This window comes from Triturus cristatus, chromosome 11 (genome assembly GCF_964204655.1).
Source record: "Triturus cristatus chromosome 11, aTriCri1.1, whole genome shotgun sequence".
Taxonomy (NCBI): domain Eukaryota; kingdom Metazoa; phylum Chordata; class Amphibia; order Caudata; family Salamandridae; genus Triturus; species Triturus cristatus.
Window position 1 is genome coordinate 314,643,981 of NC_140594.1, and position 20,429 is coordinate 314,664,409.

Consider the following 20,429-nt stretch of genomic DNA (forward strand, 5'->3'; position numbering starts at 1 on the left):
TGTGATGCCCTATGAATTCTCTCATAAACTCCACCATCTTGTGAGCTAATGAAATAATGTCAGTAACTTCTGTTTTCCAGTAATCTCTATTGGTAAACCTGCTATTACGGAGATGTTTTGCTTTGTGTTAGCGTTCATGTCCCTTTTACCCCTAACGCTTGTTTTAGGTGTAACATGTCTTGAATCATAAGGGAATGGATCACTTGTAACTGGAAATAGGGGTCTTTTTGGTCGTTATCTGAACCACTTAATACCTAAATAGGTATTATGAGAACCCTCAATCACGTATTTTTGGTGGTATTGGCGGTGTATCTTGGTTCTCCGCCTTATGAATACGTGTAAGCATTATCATCGGGTCTCTTGTGTGTACGAGCCCTGCAAGCCAGCGTCAGCACAAGTTGTGCTCAGCCCACAAAGGAGGCTACGCGCTCACGGTGGCAAGGCAGCAGCCGCAACACGGATGCGCCCAAAAGGAAAAGAATAACCTTAAGATACTGATGTATTCATTGTTTATGGAAATTACCATAAACCCCCTTCTCTGAACTGGAGAATACCGGTTCACACATTCACTAGGTCCTGAGGAATGCCCAACGACCCCCTCCAGGGGCGCTAGAAGGGCAGAAACATGTCGACCATTTTTTGATTTGGACACCTTATAGTGCTGGGGTTACATAATTTGACCTACTGCACCACCATTTTTTAGAAGTCTACCAATACACCTGACAGAATAAATTTTGCTTTTTGAAGGTAGTACCGGTAAGACATTTTTAACGTCAACTTTTCACATTATTTTGCACCTTTTTTGCACCAATATCTCTGATCACTACTGCGAATTAGCGGTTGCCTCCAGGTGGAGGTAGCATAACACACAAGAGACCCGATGATAATGCTTACACGTATTCATAAGGCGGAGAACCAAGATACACCGCCAATACCACCAAAAATACGTGATTGAGGGTTCTCATAATACCTATTTAGGTATTAAGTGGTTCAGATAACGACCAAAAAGACCCCTATTTCCAGTTACAAGTGATCCATTCCCTTATGATTCAAGATATACAATTAGGAAGAAGAATGGATGACTGCTCCTTCTAGCTCCCTTTTTTTGATTATAAGTTAGGTGTAACATGAACAGAGGATATAGCATGCAGCACATCCAGGGTATCCCTGTCTTATCAAAGGATGCTATGCAGGCTAGACTCTTTGGTAGAAGTTTATGATGATGGGGGCAATTCCTGCTCACAGTCGTTTTTGGTTCTTTCTAAGAATTTTTTGTTGTTGTGTTACTGTAAAAGAGATTCCTGGGAATCAGGAGGACTGTCTGCAGTGAACACACATCTCATGCGTTCAGATTTTGAACTTCATGCTTCAGCTAGCTGAAAGTGTATTTACCACACATTTTAATCCAGTCCACTTGATTTAAAAAAAAGGTGATTTTGAACCAGCAGCCATAGGAACCAGCAGTCGCAGGACCCTTTTTAAATCTTTGATATGCGGAGGGTCATCGTAATGTCACTTATTTTCTCCTTCGGGACCTGACAGCTGTGCTGATAGTTGTTCTGAGGTGTCCTACCTGGTATATAAAGCAGCGACTAAATCGAAGACACCCTGATTTTCTAACTCCCTGAAGCATCTACTGTGCGGATATGTGAGTGAGTCTGAAAGAAAAGTGATTGCCTCCAGTCACTGGCCCAGTTTTAGAGCACCTTGACTCTAGCACTTATTGCCAGGCATCTCTGATCAGGAGACTAACCGCACCGTCTGAGCCAATTGCATAACAAAACCCAGCACAATCGCAAACGACACTCTTGTGGCTCCAAATAATAATGAGACCACAGAGCAGCTGCAGCTATCCTGGGGTCCGTTTCTAGTATGGCAGATGTAGCATACCTGTGGCTGGTCTTTGTGGGTGGTCGCTGACAACTGGGTGACCAGGGCACTGGGGTAGTCTGACTCATGTCTGGAATTGGAGCCGAGATATGCTCTCCTCTGATGTCCATGGCAATGAATGTCCATGTACTCCCTCTCACCCTTGCTAGTGGCTAATGGAACACTGTTGGATTCTGGTATTTGTAAATGTGAGATTGCGGGCCTAATCTGCATTCGTCCTGCAGATTGGGCAACTGGTGGACCCTTATCTCATGGAGATCCCATTATTTTGTCCCCACATGAACATAATGTTTTAGCAGAAAATGGTGGTCTTTCTCACCAAAAAAATAAGGTTAGTAGTTTCGGCATATGCAGCAGAGTTCTGTGTAAACGCTGTGGACCAGGTCTCAGAAAAGCCATCTCAGTCCTTTTCTTTAGTTATGTTGTTAACATGCGTAGTATTGACTTGGTGAAGCAACGCCTTTGATTTAAACCACCATGAGTCTTATTTCGTTTTTTGCATGCTGCACATAAAAGCAGATTAACTTTTTACTACTTTCCTTTCACCTTATTAAAACTGCTTCTGTCAGTTATTTCTTAATATCTCTGCACTTGTATCTTTGGTTAATTGGGTACTCCTTGATTGTGAGGGCATGTCACAGTAACTAAATTAATAAAAGTGAAAAAAGGTTATGGATTTTGTGCAGTGGTCGGTATGAGGATTATGAAGTCTTAGAAAAGGGGGGATGTTTCTGTTCATCTCATATCAATGTTTTAAAAAAGAAACTTCTAATCCCATTAAATCTATCTTTGTGTGTCCCACTTTAAAATTCTATTCTTAAAACTTATTCTGATCTGCATATTATGAGTGGAGTAATAGTATTTATATTTGTTAACAAATTAACAGGTTATGCTAAACCAAGCCCACCAACCAGGAAGTCGTATTGATGGCTGCCTAACGAGTTGACAGCACTACGCCGCAAAGAATCAAAATCTCGTCTTGGGGTAAGTGACACTACTGCTTAGTGTCTTCCAAGCTTGGAGTTTCAGATAGATTGCTCTTTAGTGTTCTCTGCCTTGCTGTAGTAATCCTTTATTGCAACCTTTTATCTTTTATTGACCACTAACCTAGCTGCATACTTTTATTGACCACTAAAGGAGCCCTATGGGCTTTTTGGGAAGCCTTTGTTTTCACTTGTACTCTTCAGCCTCACTGCTGCATAGATTTTTGCATTGATCCTTAGGGTAAAGGCCGGATTTGCCACTATCATTCCTCATGTAGATGAGCAAGGTAGGGTGCACATAGAATTTCATTAAAGACTGCACATTTTTATTTATTCGATTCTTACCAATATATTTGGTACTATAGAGTCTGCAATTGTAATAATTAGTGTTGGGATTTGGACAAACAAAAGATGTGCATTTAAGAACACTAATCTGTTTTCTTTTCAATCAATTCACACTGTTTCTGGAATTGACTGGAGTTGTCGCTGACAGCTACCTTAGTAGCATGACCTGTTTAAAACCAACACTTGCAATTCAATAGGTCTCGCATTTGCAAGAGTTTAAGGTATTGGCATTGTAAATGACAAATGTTATTTATGTATTTGTTTTTAAAACCGATAAATAAAAAGCAATGTCATTTACAATGCCAATAGGTTAAACTCTCGAAAATGTGAGACGCATGGCATTGCTTCCTGTCGCAGCGAATAAATGACGAAGTGAAAGAGGATGAAGAGTAGTCAACTCCAGTGAGCCGTGCAGATTAAAAGACAGGCGTGGCTCACCGAAGTCTATTTTTTTCAATATTGTAAGATTTTGGTAAGCCTGTGGTGCGCTGCTTACAATATTGAAAAAATACACTTGGGCAGGAAGTGACTTTCCTTTCTTCGTGGTGGCTCGCCGAAAGCTATCTTGCGCTGTAGGAGAAAATCATTAAAGAAAATAGTGCTGACAGACTGTAAAGAAAACATACATTTAACTACAAAAGTAAAAGGGCTAGTCCTCATGGGAGGATACAAATGTAGACAAGGAGTTACTAAGGAGGGACTAGCAAGCCTATTAACAAATCAGAAGCCAACATTTACAGAGGACAATGACACAAGACAATGAAAAATATGGTTGGAGCTTCAAGTCCACACCTGAATACAGCATGCCACACAGAGCAGCGCCTGCGGTGCGCAGGCTCGACCTAAAAAGATGCATTTTAGAGCACAAATAGAGTGGACACTTATAGCTTGCATCTTTAGATTCCTAGCCACTTCAGTAGCATTCTGGAAAGCCTGGACAAATATCGTTTTCAAAAAGGCATTTCATGCACATGTTCAGGCCTCACTGAGCTGTAACCTCTTGGCTCTAAAAAGGAACAGGCTGTACAAAGAGCACATAAGACCTTCTCCCCTCAACGTTTATGAGCGAAAACTGTGTACTCCCATCGTAGTTAACAGTAACATTACTACTACACTTCAGGGTCCTTGCAAGTGGACCTGAGGCTCAATTAGCAATAGTTAAGCTATGTGGTTACAAGGTGACATGCCTCCGCTTTATAGAAAATGTAAATAGACATGACTACGTTTTAGGAGACGAAGGAGGCTGCAGCAGAAGAGAAGACGTTGGACCAAGGCATGCTCATGAACCAAAGGGAGGAGCAAAGTACCATTTTGTGAGGTGCCACAGCCATTCACAAAAGTCTTCCAGCAGGTCTAAATCCAGATTCATCTGGCTACAGAGAGCAACTGCAACCATTATTTGGAAAGAAGCAGACAGGTGATTGATGGCTGTGCAGGTCTTTCCGGGCAGGTCACTCAATTAGTGATAAGGTTCTTCAGCTGCAAAGGTGTGGCACGTGGACTTTTGTAGATGTAGTGTCACAGAAGAACATTGAGTGCAGTGATGATACACAGGGGGCACAAAGGCCTTAAAACACAAGGAATAATGATGATGTGCTCTCAGAAACTTATACAAGCATTAGGTTGCAAAAGATCACAGGCTGCAAATAGTGATGTGAATTAAGCCGCTCAGCTCTCATGCAGACGCGCATCTGTCTGCGGCAGCAGAAGTGAAGTACAGTGGTGCTTGTGCGGACCACTCTCAGGGGAGAGACCAGTCTGGCTTGGCAGAAATAGCAGGCTCCAAGCCTCAGCAGGATGAGACTCTCCAACCTCTCTACAGCAAGATATTGTAATGATAAACGTGGATGCTGTGATGAAAAGAACTGGTCTTCAACACTCAGGAAAATCCATATCATTTTCTTGTGCAACAAAAGTATAGTCTTTTCCTCATTACTGAGTTCTAGTCCTTACCGCTCAAAGAGAGAAAGTGACTAGTTCTACCTCTGGTCCTTGTCTTCCTCTGCACAAGTGGCAGAGCCCTTTGTGAGAAAGGTGATCAGTGAATAAGCAGATGGTGAGCTTATGTCCAGTCTTGAGGCATTACGCCTTTTAATCTGTTGTCTAGTCAGATTCAAACCTTTAGGGAAAGCAAATCCTTATAAAGTGCATGTTCTTTTCAGGTGTGCCACAGCCGTTTGGCAAAGAGTCACAGGGGAGTTTTTGTCACTCTCCGTTTGCATATTGACCTTCCTATCTGGTCAGTTGTGCTGCTGCTGGGGTCTTCTGTCTCCAGCAGGACAGAACACCGGATGTTGAGGTTAGGCATGTCGCCCAACTGTTTCATAGTAAGTACGTAAGCTAGGCCATGCCTTTGCCCTTGTCAAGCCACAGCAATCTGTCCATGCTATATAGGTTGATGTTGTATACAGAACTGTATAGCTGGTCAAACTTGTATAGTTGGGTAAAGAATTAACTAATGCGCAATAAAGGTACCTTACTGTTTTAAATAAGCTTAAGTCTTCCAAATTTCTGCTAAAAGACCCTAAAACTACAGTTTAAAGCCGAAATATAGTGGATTTCATACACGAGTACACCTCCGATAGCTGTCACCTAGGTCAATGTCTTGAGCGTCACTTTCAACCAATGTTGTATTTTACTTTCCAGCAGTTCTAAGCATTTTGGAACTTTTTGTTTAAGATATGGGCCTGTATGCTCCAGGATGCTTAGTGCTGTTTGAATGAGAAACCAGGGATGTCAGTCACACCCATATCATGAAGCTAAGTGACCCATGTGTATTAATATGTGCATAACAAATCTGATGATAAACCAAGAAGCCCAAATTTCACTTTCTTCGTTCCATGCTGTCTGGTGTTGGTGTATACAATGAATTATGCGGACAAAGGTAAAAAAAAAAAAGGGGTGCCACAAACATCAATAATGAATCCCAATGCTTTTGTGCTCTACAGCAGATTAAATAATCAAAATATGAGGCAATGATGGATTACTTTATAAATCATGGAGATGTATGGTCTGTGGTCTATAGATGGCGCTTGTAGGTCCTTGTTCGCTGTACCATTAAAGGTCTAAGAAGGTTTCATTTGACATAAAACCTGTTAATTAATAGACACAATAAAATAGGTAGGTTCTAAAGTATTTTATACATTACATAAAATTAAATTACTACCAGAGGATGTAAGGAAGCAAATTCTATCACCAAACCTGGTTTAACGTGTTCTTAGAACTGTTAAAAAAAAGAGTCCTCTTAAATTGCAGCTAAATAAATAGCAATCCCGTAATCCAATTTAGATTGCATTAAGGCGCTACTACGGTGATGTGAACGTCTGGGCCGCAGATTGTAGAATTCTTAAATGACAGAAACAGGTTTTTGCCTCCGTAGTGGCTTGTTCTTTTAGTGACAACTCGTCATCCAACAGGAGACTTGGGCTTCTGCCTGCCTTTGACAGATTAGAGCATGAGCACATAGAGGCGCCAACTATTTTTTGGTGCAACGATTTGCAAAGTCATGCAATTGAAGCAGAGAAACGTAAAGTTTATGGGGTTTGTTTTCTAAACCTTTTTTGAAAGTTTGTATAAACAAACCAGAAATAAGATCGCTACAAATCATCGTAATACATCGTAATAAGTCGCTTAATCAGAAAGGATATCCAACATATCACAAGAATGGATTAGTTTACAGAGTATAGAGTATCGTGCATCATGCATAATGGTGGAACATGGAAAAGGAGGATGAGGGATTGCAAATACATAGTAAAGTATCGGCAGGAGTCAGGTGCTGTCCAGTCTTAAGAGGGTAAGCAGTAAAGTCTGATAACGCGTTTTCGGGCTTAGCAGCATGAATCAAAAGGGCAAAGTAAATTTTCTGAAGCCTATTCAGATAAACCATATCATGCACACAGTCAGAGTCCCTTGTGACCAAGGCCCTAAGCTAAACCATTGCTCTTTGTCTCTTAGCTATGTTAGCAGTATAACATAAAAAAAATGTCTTCTATGGGAGGGCTGTAAATTGAAAGTTGGACTAACATAAGCACGGTGAAGGAGTTTTAAACTGCAGTAATTTATGCTTGGATTTAAGGGATAAAATTTTTGTCTGCAGACATTCCTGGCTCATTGAGCATCTTAGTGGGTCTCCCAAATCCGTGCACTTACCCTGGTAGGCCCTTGCCACTGGAGGTCAGGTGTCTGACAATATCAAATAAATATTTGAGACCAAATGCTTTGAAAGCAAGGCAGTCAGGACATACAAGAGCAACTTGAACTCAGTAGGAATCTTCGAAAAGAATAGGAATTTATCCTTCAAAGCATCATGTAAGTGAAAAATAATGAAACAATAAGTGAGTAGATGGGACCCTTCTCATGCAATTTATCCAGCCTGAAGAAGACCTCATCCGCTTAGAGATCGGCCACGCTCCTCATCACATGAGCCCCGACCTCTTTAAAAAAGTTTCTTAACTATCCTCGAACGTCTCTTCCAGTGCATGATCTCTAAATAAGAGGAAGGAAGAGGAGACATTACCCATTTCATGAGCTCATGCCAAGAGAGAAGTGCTATGTGAAATGGATGGATTTCATTACTCGGAGCCTTGTGGTCACTAAGTAAAATTACATCTAATGGTGTGGGACAAACAACCGCCCCAACTCAATCCCAATATGAGACAAAACATGTACCTGATGATGCCAAAACCGGACATATTGAGCATTTGCAGTCCTATAGTAGCCCTCCAGGTCTGGTAATCATCCCCCTCACCCTGTAAGATTTAATTCTACGTGGCCAATAAATAACAGTGGAAGTCCTATCCAGAAGTTGACCTTCGATTCAAGGGTTAATCATACAGTTCGGTAATTATTCTCATATAGAAAAGGAACATCTCCTAGAGACCATCTAAATTCCATATCTCGCCCACTGACTGATTTATAGATGGGAAGAATCGGAGCTCATGCTCCTTATGATTGCTATGCATCCTAAATATTCCTCTAATTGACATATGTCATGCATAATTGAAGCTACATTAACCTGAGGGTTCTTGAGATATAGGAGTAGATCATCAGAATAGAGATCGTGAAGCCCTTTTGGGCATGCTGCTCATGTACAAGACAAGCAAACGGTTCAGTTACCATGGAGAAAATAATTGGAGAGAGGGGACAACCCTGTCTAGTGCCTCTAGCAGGATTAATCATGTCTTAGAGAAGACCATTAACACATACTGTAGCCATTACAACAAAACAAAGAAGATGACATAAAGAGAGTATTTCCCAAAGCCAATCTTACGAAGAACTTCAAAAACAAAAGGTCACTCACTATAGTCGAAGAAGGTTTACAAGGTATGTAATCTTGCCAAATGATCTCACAGTTTGAAAGTATGACCGTTCCGTTGGGTTGATCGTGGAACGTTGGAGTGCAGAGGTTGAGGTTTAACCAGAAGGAGACAAGATGTTTAGCTACCACTAAATGCTTCACTGGGAAAGCTTATTATAGAAATGTGTGTATGGTTTGGATCCAACGTCTCCAGAAGATTACTAAAGAACATCAAAATGAGAGCAAAAAAACTATTAAGATCTGATAGATATATATAAATGCTACTCTGCCTAAAATCTAGTACAGGAAGGAAGCTTACTGCTTCTAGGGGTCTCCCCCATAACGAGACATGAGAAGTGTGAGTGGAGAGTATCTTGGATAGCAAAAGTAACTGCATTCCATGGAATGTGGTTCAAGGATGAAGGAGTAGCACTGTAATTCAAAGAGACCTGAGTCAGAAGTTAATGATTCATAGTTTTGTGAATGCAAAGCCTGAGCTAGTGACATAAACAGCAAAGTTATCAGACTAGAATAACCTAGCAGTCATCTGCTGTTATCTGTTTAGCAAGTTGCATTTGTGTAGTGCATTGTGTGCCAATTCGTATGCATTCGTAATGTTCGTTTCCATCGCTGACCAGAGTCTGAGATTTGCTGTGATTATTTGAGTATTGTGTGCTGGTCTGCCCTCAGTTTAAAAGCCCACATCTTAACCTTTGAACTTTGGATGTATTATAATATTATTTTTATTGAGGCGTGGGTGGGGAACTTTATCAGTTTTTACGCATATCTTATTTCATTATGAAGCCATTTCACCATGGTTGTAAATGGTCTAAATATGGTTTTTTTAGTATGTTAAGGCAATGTAGAATGCCTGTATAGTTTTTTGTCAAATGTGTTTTTAGTGTTTAAGCCGGGTGTCTGCTTGTTGCGATTTTTTTTTTTTCCTGGTGTTTTCATATTTTTTGTGATGCAGCGGTCACAGTGGTGGTTAGTGCTGTTCTTTTGTCCAAGTTGTATAGGGAAGGGATGTATTTTGTTTAATGTGTTCTGTTTTTGTGTGGTTTATCAATGTTATGGATGCTTTCGGAGTCCCATGATAGCTGACTGTTTAGCATATCAGAGCTGTGGGATGTTTTTGTGCAGCATAACATGCTGTCAAATACTGTTGGAAGATCTGTATATGTCAATAACATTGCATATCTGATCTCAGTTGGATATGTGATAAGTTCTGTCTCATATATTGTGTTGTGTTGCATGCTGCACTGCTATTTTGAAACAAAGCCAACAATGTAAACATTATCAGGGTGATATGTTTGGTAGTCGAGGGATACAGTGCCTTATGAAAGGGTGTCAGTATAACAAGTTTTGAGATAGGGAATACAACCTCCATGCAGATTACGTAATATAGATAGTTGGTCTGGTGTAACAGGAACACTTTAGAGAGGGATCTTTCACATGATGGTTCTAAGCAGAGAATGTGAATTATTCAAATGGTGGCCCTAATTGTGTAATCGACAAATGGCAACAGTGGACTTTTTTCAGTACACAAGACAACTTTGTACCCTTATCTGTTTATCACAAGCTCACCTTAGTATGTTTCAGAGGTATGCATCAATGTAATGTTAGTGAAGTATGATGTACACTGGGAATCGAGTTCTGCTCCTAAGGCTACCTCAAAGTCCTGGTACCATGCATGCTGCAAGTTACTCCGGGTCTGGAAACTCAGTTGAATCCTCATAGGTGTGGTAGTCACTGCAAGATCAATATAAAATGTAACCAATCTCTGAGTTACTGTGGTACCAAGAGTTACTCAGTTTCCAGGTGTACTGTCGGGATATTTACTGCTGCTTAGTATCTATAATGTTAACACCAATGTGGTTTATCTGGAAATTAGAGGTCTACTCCGCTCCCAATATAGGCACACTCTTGTGATTTATGAGCAAAGATGAAAGCGTACAGTGAACGTTCGGGCGTACTCTTGTTGTAAGTGTATTGTTGCAGCAGTACAAGGATAAAGTATCTGTCTGGTTAGCCTAGATGTAATTTAGAAAGAACACAGATTTATTCATGTCTGAAAAGCATAATTGCAGGTAGAAAGTCAATACTGCACATTACTCACCAGGCAAGGAGATTTAGCATATAAGGTGAAGGAAAACAGTAGTCCTTTAGGCTTTCTTAAACTACAAAAATTTGGTGCTGAGCACAGGGCATACAGAAGGGAAATCCGTTTTGAGGTGGAGGCCACTGATAAGGCCCTATTCCCAAGAGAATTGCTGTATAGGTACTGACCTCTGGATCTTATAGGATGACTGGGGTTATGCCATTTAATATACTGAGAAAGAGGTGAGTGTGTTTAGGCAAAGTGTAAGACTTAGTACACTGAGTGCAGGGATTTAAACCAATAAACAAAATCTGAACTCTGTGACTGTGCCTGTGCAGGAAGCCTGTGAAAAGAAGCCAGGGGTGGATGGTATATGGTTATTTTCTTAATACAACAAATGTTAAACTGGCAGGATAATTTTGGGACAGTTGGGGTTTATACACAACACACTGGGGTAGTTCCTCATAAACCGCATTACAATTATCCAGCCGGCCATAATTCAAAGCATTCAAATTTGGAACCTTGTTTGGAAAAGTAAAAAAGGATGAATGTATTTAAGGGTGTGAAGCTGCAAGAATAAGAATTCGTCTATAGCATTGATTTTGCTGAGCATATAGTGAACACAGTCAAATTTGGCACCAATATTTTTTGCACAGGTTGCGAAGATGGTTTTTTGGCCACCTGAGGAAGCCCAGTAGGACAATTCCCGAATAGGCCATAAGACCTCTGTCTTCTCAACAATTGGCTTAAGCTGGGTATAACCCATTGAGGCTTTCACTTTTTGCCACACAGTCATGCAAATGGGAGGCACAGCCCAAGATTTTCAATAGGATCTGCATGTCATCGGCATACATGAAATGCCTAAAGCTGAGCAATTGGGTGAGGTGAGCCAGTGGAGCTATATAGAGATTAAAGGGAAGTGGAAACAGAATAGACCCCCTATAGACTCCACAATTAGGAGATCCATCTATTGCAATCTGTTAAATAAAAAACATTGGCAAACTGCATCGATGCCATGTCCTTGAAGCCAGATAGTTGAGACTAGATAGCAGAATCTTATGGTCTACAGTATCAAATGATTTGGACAAATCCAGCACAATGAAACACAGGTGGGACATCATCAGCGCTGCCACCCAATTCATCCAGTGCAGCCACCACAACAATCTTGGTGCTGCAGCCTGAAGGAAAACCTGCTTGGAGCGGATGAAGAAGATTATTATATTCCACATTAATAAATGTGTGAATATAGCCATGTGAAACATATGATTAAATATGTTATAAACCAATTTATGCAGATGGGAGCGATAACGGATATTGACTGTAGGTCTTGATTTTAATTGGAATTTTCCAGGACCTATTTTCTGGAAGGATTGCAAGGAGTAGCAGTTCTGTCCCAAGGCCAACATAAAGGAGCTGCCACAGGGAATCACCCTTTAATTTGAACACTTTTTGCTTGAGGATGCCGTCGCAAAGACCCCCTGATGGAGGCTAAGCTAACTGTATGTAGGCTGTGCCACATTAGTCATGTGGTTAGTCCCCTCAAGTAAGGCCATTTTGACAGATTGGGTATTTTGACTTTTCATAAAGCTGGCAGACAAGTTACTGCCATAGCGCAAGGTGTTTCTTCATTACAAGGCTTTGGAGAGTGCAGAATGGAGGGCAGAAAGAGGGGGGTTAAAAGTGGAGGATGGGAGGGCACCAATAGAGAAACATGCTTTGCTGTGTATCACAATAGTAAGGTGAAATTGGGGAGCAATGTAAAGCGATACAAATACAATTTAGAACTACAATGGGACTATGACATGTCTTGGGTTCACACTGACCAAGAAAAGGAATGCCTTCTGTGATTTGCTTCTTAGTAAATATTTGTTTGTAGCACCACTTACTGGTTCCTCTAACATGCTATTTTATTTTAAGGTTTGTTAGAAAATGCAGAGACGCCACAGCAGCCTCACAGAAAACCTTCCCCCAGAAAGGTGAGTGTATGTTTGATACATTTATGGCACAACATCTTTGCCGGTGCAGGTGAAGGAGCTACTGCACTGCTGCTTCAATGATAATCCAAAAATATTGACTATTTCCTGCCAATTGTGGGATCGCAGAGTACTTTTACTAAGAAAAATGACCTAGTTAGGAAATAAACTATCCTTAAAGAGGCGGCTGAATCAACCCTTTTAACCACTATATGAAAGAACAAGCATTGGCATAGCCAATAGGTCTTGGCTTTGGGACGTTATAAGTATTTAGCCATGCAGCACATTATCTTGTGTGCTACAACATCTACTTTTCTTTAACATGGAAGAATTAACACTAATAGGCACATTATAGCACTGCATTCAGAAGTTCTTATTTAAAGTGTTATTTTTGTACAACCTGTAGTCTGAACTCGCATATCTGGAACTGCTTTCAAATAAAATATGCAGGACTTGGACACTACCAATGGTTCGGCTAGTCAGGAGCAATAAGCAACATCCTTGTTTTATGTTGTAACTGCTTGACGGTTAATTTTGGAAGGACAGGGAATGGAGAAAAGGTAGAGCTATGACCCTGACCAGCCAGTGAAAAAACACATTCTCGTTGATGTTGGCTCTGAAACCTGGACATGCATTCTCTGCATTTATCAGTTGTGCAGTGGGAAGAATGCTGAGCATCCACTTGTTCATGGTCTTCAAGGAGATGCCTACTTCAACATCTGTCATGTTCTTCTGTAAGCCCATAAGATGAATTGATGTGATACTACCAACCCCAAACGTTTTCAGCCTCCCATAAGAGTTTTGAATCTCGTTCTCTGTAGACTACGCAGATCCTGCATCATTGCTGTGTTTATCACCTGGATCAGCATAGAGCTCCTAGGTATGTATGGCGCGGAGCACTTCAGAGCTCACTGGACTGCAGTTAGCTCCAAAATATTTGAATGATACAGTTGCATTGTCAGTTGACTGATATCTAATCTGCAATGATATTTGTGCACTTATTTCTAAGCTGATATTGTCCAAGGTTACATAAATGTTACTGTAGCTCTTGTTATCCCTACCATCCCTCTTCTCTCTATTACTACCTGCTCACCGACTGTTACTGTCTGAAGATGCAACATGACGTGAAATTTCCAGTGTCCCTCGTTGCTTGAAGGTTCACCATTTAAGACCAGCAGACATGAAAGTGGAGTCTAGGGAATGAACGTGAAATGCGCCTTCCACTTTCTACAGGGAACCTCTTCAGGTCATTCCTGGGTATTCGAGCAGCTTCCCCTCGAGAGGGTTCTTTCAAGTGTGCCATTTCTATTCCTGAATGCTTGCTGCAAAAAAAAATGTAAACTTACATAAACCCTGAGCAATTAACTTGAAGTCCTGTATGCGGTGCGAAAACCGAAATCCAGCTTAGAAAATAAACTCACCTCTTAAACAGATAAAGATGACATTCCTGTTCCCTTTGCATTGTAAAACAGTGAAATCTGGAAATAATTCCCTCCCTTCGAGAACAGAAAAGGAGATTACCTATTTTCTCAGGCACTGAATTCTATTTTATGCGAAATAGATAGACAAATCCATGTGTCAATGCAAATCTGGAATTTAACAAATCGAGGAGAAAGAGTGTGAGTGTGCATGTGTGTGTGAAAGTGTACACATAGAAGGTTTCAAATGCATGTCTTACAGATACCATGAAGATGGTTACAGTGGGAACATAACACACTGTGCTATTTTACTAGCATATGGCACCACAAGCAAACACCGGACAACCATGCAGCCCTCAAGAAAGCCAGCCGCAGACCCCACCAACTCATTCAAACGGCCAAAAGGACCTCCTTCAAGGAACGCATCGACAACAACGCACACAACAGAAAAAAGCTTTTCAACATCGTGAAGGAACTCGCCAACCCCAGCTCCAGCTCCAGCAACATCCCGCCATCACAAGACCTCTGCGACTCTCTAGCCACCTTCTTCCACCTCAAGATCATAGACATCCACGACAGCTTCAACATCCAAATCCCCCCGACAGCTGCCAAAACCCCAGTCTAACAGACCCCCAGCCACACCGGCCTCCTGATCTCCTGGAACCACGTCAACGACGAAAACACCATCAAAACCATGAACATCATCCACTCCGGATCACCGTCAGACCCCTGCCCCCACCACATCTTCAACAAAGCGTGCTCCATCATCGCACCCCAACTCCAAAAGATCTTCAACAGCTCATTCGAGACCGTCACCTTCCCAGAAAGCTGAAAACACGCAGAGATCAACGCCCTACTCAAGAAACCCAAGGCAGACCCAAAGGTCCTCAAGAACTTCCGGCCCATCTCCTGCTCCCGTTAACGGCAAAATTCATCGAGCAGATCGTCAACAGACAACTGACCCGCTTCCTTGAAGAGAACACCACCTTGGACTCATCCCAATCCAGATTTCGCAGCAACCACAGCACCGAAACCGCCCTCATTGCCGCCTCCGACGACATCAGTACCCTGCTGGACAACGGCGAAACCGTGGCCCTCATCCTCCTAGACCTCACGGCTGCCTTCGACACCGTCTGCCACAACACTCTACGCACATGCCTCTACAACGCAGGGATCCGCAATAAAGCCCTGGACTGGATCACCTCCTTCCTCATCGACAGATCCCAGAGAGTCCGTCTCCCGCCATTCTGATCAGAAGCCACCAAGATCACCTACGGCGTACCACAAGGATGATCCGTCAGGCCAACCCTCTTCAACGTCTACATGACACCGCTCACCAACATCATCCGATCACACAACCTCAACATCATCTCATACGCCAACAACACCCAGCTGATCCTCTCCCTCACCAAAGACCCTGCCACCGCCAAAACCAACTTCCACGATGGAATGAAGGCTGTCGCCGAATGGATGAAGAAAAGTAGCCTGAAACTGAACTCTGACTAGACGGAGGTTCTCATCCTCCGCTCCACCCCCTCTGCCAGGGACGGCTCCTGGTGGCCGGCCTCGCTGGGAGCTGCGCCGACACCCACCAACCACGCACGCAACCTGGGGGTCATCCTGGACTAATCTGTCAATGACCCAGCAAGTCAAGTCAAGGAACACATCGACAACAACGCACACAACAGAAAAAAGCTTTTCAACATCGTGAAGGAACTCGCCAACCCCAGCTCCAGCAACATCCCGCCATCACAAGACCTCTGCGACTCTCTAGCCACCTTCTTCCACCTCAAGATCATAGACATCCACGACAGCTTCAACATCCAAATCCCCCCGACAGCTGCCAAAACCCCAGTCTAACAGCCCCCCAGCCACACCGGCCTCCTGATCTCCTGGAACCACGTCAACGACGAAAACACCATCAAAACCATGAACATCATCCACTCCGGATCACCGTCAGACCCCTGCCCCCACCACATCTTCAACAAAGCGTGCTCCATCATCGCACCCCAACTCCAAAAGATCTTCAACAGCTCATTCGAGACCGTCACCTTCCCAGAAAGCTGAAAACACGCAGAGATCAACGCCCTACTCAAGAAACCCAAGGCAGACCCAAAGGACCTCAAGAACTTCCGGCCCATCTCCTGCTCCCATTACCGGCAAAATTCATCGAGCAGATCGTCAACAGACAACTGACCCGCTTCCTTGAAGAGAACACCACCTTGGACTCATCCCAATCCAGATTTCGCAGCAACCACAGCACCGAAACCGCCCTCATTGCCGCCTCCGACGACATCAGTACCCTGCTGGACAACGGCGAAACCGTGGCCCTCATCCTCCTAGACCTCACGGCTGCCTTCGACACCGTCTGCCACCACACTCTACGCACATGCCTCTACAACGCAGGGATCCGCAATAAAGCCCTGGACTGGATCACCTCCTTCCTCATCGACAGATCCCAGAGAGTCCGTCTCCCGCCATTCTGATCCGAAGCCACCAAGATCACCTGCGGCGTACCACAAGGATCATCCCTCAGCCCGACCCTCTTCAACGTCTACATGACACCGCTCACCAACATCATCCGATCACACAACCTCAACATCATCTCATACGCCAACAACACCCAGCTGATCCTCTCCCTCACCAAAGACCCTGCCAACGCCAAAACAAACTTCCACGATGGAATGAAGGCTGTCGCCGAATGGATGAAGAAAAGTAGCCTGAAACTGAACTCTGACTAGACGGAGGTTCTCATCCTCCGCTCCACCCCCTCTGCCAGGGACGGCTCCTGGTGGCCGGCCTCGCTGGGAGCTGCGCCGACACCCACCAACCACGCACGCAACCTGGGGGTCATCCTGGACTAATCTGTCAATGACCCAGCAAGTCAACGCCGTCTCCTCCTCCTGCTTCAACACCCTCCGTATGCTTAACAAGATTTACAGATGGATCACTATCGGAACCAGAAGTACGGTCACCCAGGCCCTCGTCACCAGCAGGCTGGACTACGGCAACGCCCTCTACGCGGGATCCATGGCTAAACTACAGAAGAGACTTCAACACATACAGAACGCCTCCGCACGCTTCATCCTCGACATCCCCTGCCACATCACTGCCCACCTGAGGAACCTGCACTGGCTCCCCGTCAACAAGAGGATCACCTTCAAACTCCTCATCCACGCCCACAAAGCACTCCACGACGCTGGACCAGCATACCTCAACAAACAACTCACCTTCTACACCCCCAACTGCCAGCTTCTCTCTGCTGACGTCACCCTCGCCACCATCCCACGCATCCACCGAACGACCACCAGTGGCAGATCCTTCTCTCACCTCGCCAACAAGACATGGAACACCCGCCCCATCCACCTGCGACAGACCCCGGACCTGCTGACCTTCAGGAGACTTCTCAAGACCTGGCTGTTCGAACAGTAGCAGCCCCCCCCCCCCCACCCCCCTCAGCGCCTTGAGACCCTCACGGGTGAGTAGCGCGCTCTACAAATGTTTGATTGGTTGATTGAAAAATAGAAAAATTCCAAACGAGAGCCTTACCTTCCATCCCAGGGCAGAAGACATCAATTAGCCGACCACCTCTCCCTTGCTTCAGAGTATAAACCACTTTAATGAGGGAGCAATCCAAGCCCAAAAAGTAATATCCTACTAAAAGAAGTCCAACACCAAAAACGAAACCAAGACAATGATTTTAATAACAAAGACTGGGTAGAGGGTGGTGCCTAGCGGACAGCACACAGAGAAACCGTGGGTAGGAGGGTAAAGAAGTATTACTGGTTGCAAACATCAGCTGTGCATGTTTGCTGAGAACCTGAGATAGAGCCATAAATACCAAACAAAGTAAGTGCGAAGCACGTGAAATGGGCAGCGCCAAGCCACCCAAAAAAATAAGAGTACTCAGAGTTTCATAAATAACAGTAAGAGTAAGAGCACCTGTAACAGAGGCAGTCCTCATGGGAAGTTACGAAAAACTAAAATGAGGGATTATTAAGCATATTCGCCAAATAAAAGCAGGTATTTACGAAGGGCAGTAACGGAAAACAATGAAAAAGATGGGAGGTGCTCGAAGCCCACATTGGACATACAGCATGTCTCAAAGAGATAGCACATGCGCTGCCTAGGCGAGACCTAAATAAGGAAAGTAAACGCAGGAAACAAAGCCAGATGTGTAGCATCTTATGAGTTGAAAGGCACCATTTCTGTTTTAAGGGAGCCAGTAGCTCTGTTACTTCATGTTACACAGAAGTGGCCCTTGAATCTAGTTCAACTCCTTGAGAGTCAAATCTCTGAGCACAGGGCTTGCTTGCCAATAAAATATGATAGTTTTAAATTCATTTTTGTTTCATTAAGCATCTTGTGGCGAATGCTGATACTTTTAATTGTTTATTCACAAATTAGGACTTCTACCTTTTTTGTACTGCTTCTAAACCAACGCCTCCTGAAGGAGAATGAAATCCAGCACAAACAATTATGCTCTCTCTCTCTGGTGGCTCAGTGGACTAATGCATCCACTGCAGGTGCCTGTATTCAACCTCATGGTCGTAGGTTCAAATCCCGGCGAGTCCACTCAGCCTTTCATCCATCTGAGGTCGATAAAATGAGTACCATTGAGTTTGGTAACAATAACCTACTGTTATTCAGCGCCAAGAGACCTACAGGTGAACGTGCACTTTACAAATACACATGTTAGGTTATGTTATGGTGTCCCCAGGAATCACACCCATCAAACCGTGCTCTTTGTGTCTAACGATGTTCAGAACAAACCTACAGTTTTGTGAGGGAATTCAGCTTTGGAGCATGCTGGAATATTCCGTAATCGGAGGATTGCTCTAGTTCTTAGCATTCATATCTGCCTTGAAGGCTCACACTTCAGATAAGACTATGAGCTGTCTACTCTGGAAATGAAATTGAAATGAAACAAAACCAGCTCCACTACCATGGACTTCCACGTTCCTGCTATTTTATTTTTCTTCATCGAAGAAGGGCTTGCTAGTAGTCTATTTGTTTAATGTTGAGACATGAAGCAAGCAACCTTTACCTTTGAGTAGAATGCTGTTAATCTCCCCTTTGACTTCAAGGGCTCCTTTACATAGAGGTTGGCAATCCCCATTAACCATGTTCACAGGGTCACTGTCAAGATATTCTGAAGGTCTCCTACATTCTTCACTATGGAAGAGGTTGTGTGTAGAAAAGATCCAAGCTTCACGAGAATCTGGGACCCTATGCCTCGTAGGTCATACGTTGAAACTGTCCTTTGTATGCCTGCAAGGAAATTAAGTTTCATAGACCTGTCAAAAAAGAATTTTGCTTCTTAGGAAGTGACCCAGGAAAAGAAATGCACAGTTGTATCACCACTCAAGAAATCATTCCCTTCTGTGCCTAGGTGTTCTGCTGTGGGACATCAGCTGACACCTGATAGGGAGACATCCCTTGCATTTCATACACCTATCCAGTGAAGTCTTAATTAAGGATTTTGTCAAGTAACGATGTGGTTACTTTCCATGACGCCTTGTCCAGGGAGTCTAAAACTCCACATTCTCACCTCAAACGAGAACCTCTATGAACTTTGAAACTTTACATATCTATGGATTATCAAATCCACTTCATCCATTGGTTCCAGAAACCTGCACCTATATCACCTGCTATGAAGGCCTCTGGTATAGTAATGTAAGCGTCCGTAGTAAGATCTACTTTTGTTAAGGATGTATCTTTTTCCTGATTCAATGACCATCACACTGAAAAGGAAACAGTATCCATGTACTTCAACCTCAGCAGCTTCCCTGGTTGCAGAGGGAAGAGGAATGGATTTTGTGGGGCAGAAGCCCACCATGACGCTAGCAAGCATTTCAATGCTAATAGCTAAATACATCAGATCCTTGTGAGATATATTGTGAGATAAGCTAATGAACTTCCCGGAGACAGACAAGCCACCCTTTCAAGAAATCTTAAATTAAGGAACGCGGTCTCAAACCAGGTCATCAGTGCTGCAGTTGACGTTTAGAACCTGGAAGTGATACTGCTAGTGAATGTTTAGAAGATCTCCTCGTTAAGGTTAACAGGCTGAAACCACTGAGGTCATGAACATTGCTTTGTTATCACAGAAAAGCAATGGGTTTGCGCTACTTTCTTGTATGAGCAATGGGCATAAAATAAGAATACAGTCCAGAGATTGACCTAAAAGACCAGCCCAAACAAATAGGAGGAGTTTAGAGCACTGGTGCTAAATCAGAACTTTTCTTTACTTCATTAAGTTCACTGGATGTGTGCAATGAACATTCAGGATCCATACTTTCATAATCCCATTGCAAAAGCGCATTCAAAGTTTCAGTACACACATCCCTACCAGTACAGAGTCCTGTTGTTCAGACGGAAGTTATTGCCATTCACCTTCTTCAATTGAATGGTGGCAACGTG

At 43.2% G+C, this 20,429-nt stretch overlaps 1 protein-coding gene across 2 annotated transcripts in view; it reads left to right on the plus strand.

Annotated features, from left to right (window-relative positions):
- The window catches only part of RNFT2 (ring finger protein, transmembrane 2), a 276,550-nt gene that overhangs the window by 34,954 nt on the left and 221,167 nt on the right, over positions 1-20,429 (plus strand). For both annotated transcript variants that reach the window (XM_085633800.1, XM_085633798.1), the window contains exons 2-3: positions 2,777-2,874; positions 12,533-12,591. Coding sequence is in view for 1 of the 2 variants with exons in the window: in XM_085633798.1 (XP_085489924.1) it covers positions 12,545-12,591 (47 nt within the window). In the remaining variant the exon portion in view is untranslated. The remainder of the gene's footprint in view (positions 1-2,776; positions 2,875-12,532; positions 12,592-20,429) is intronic.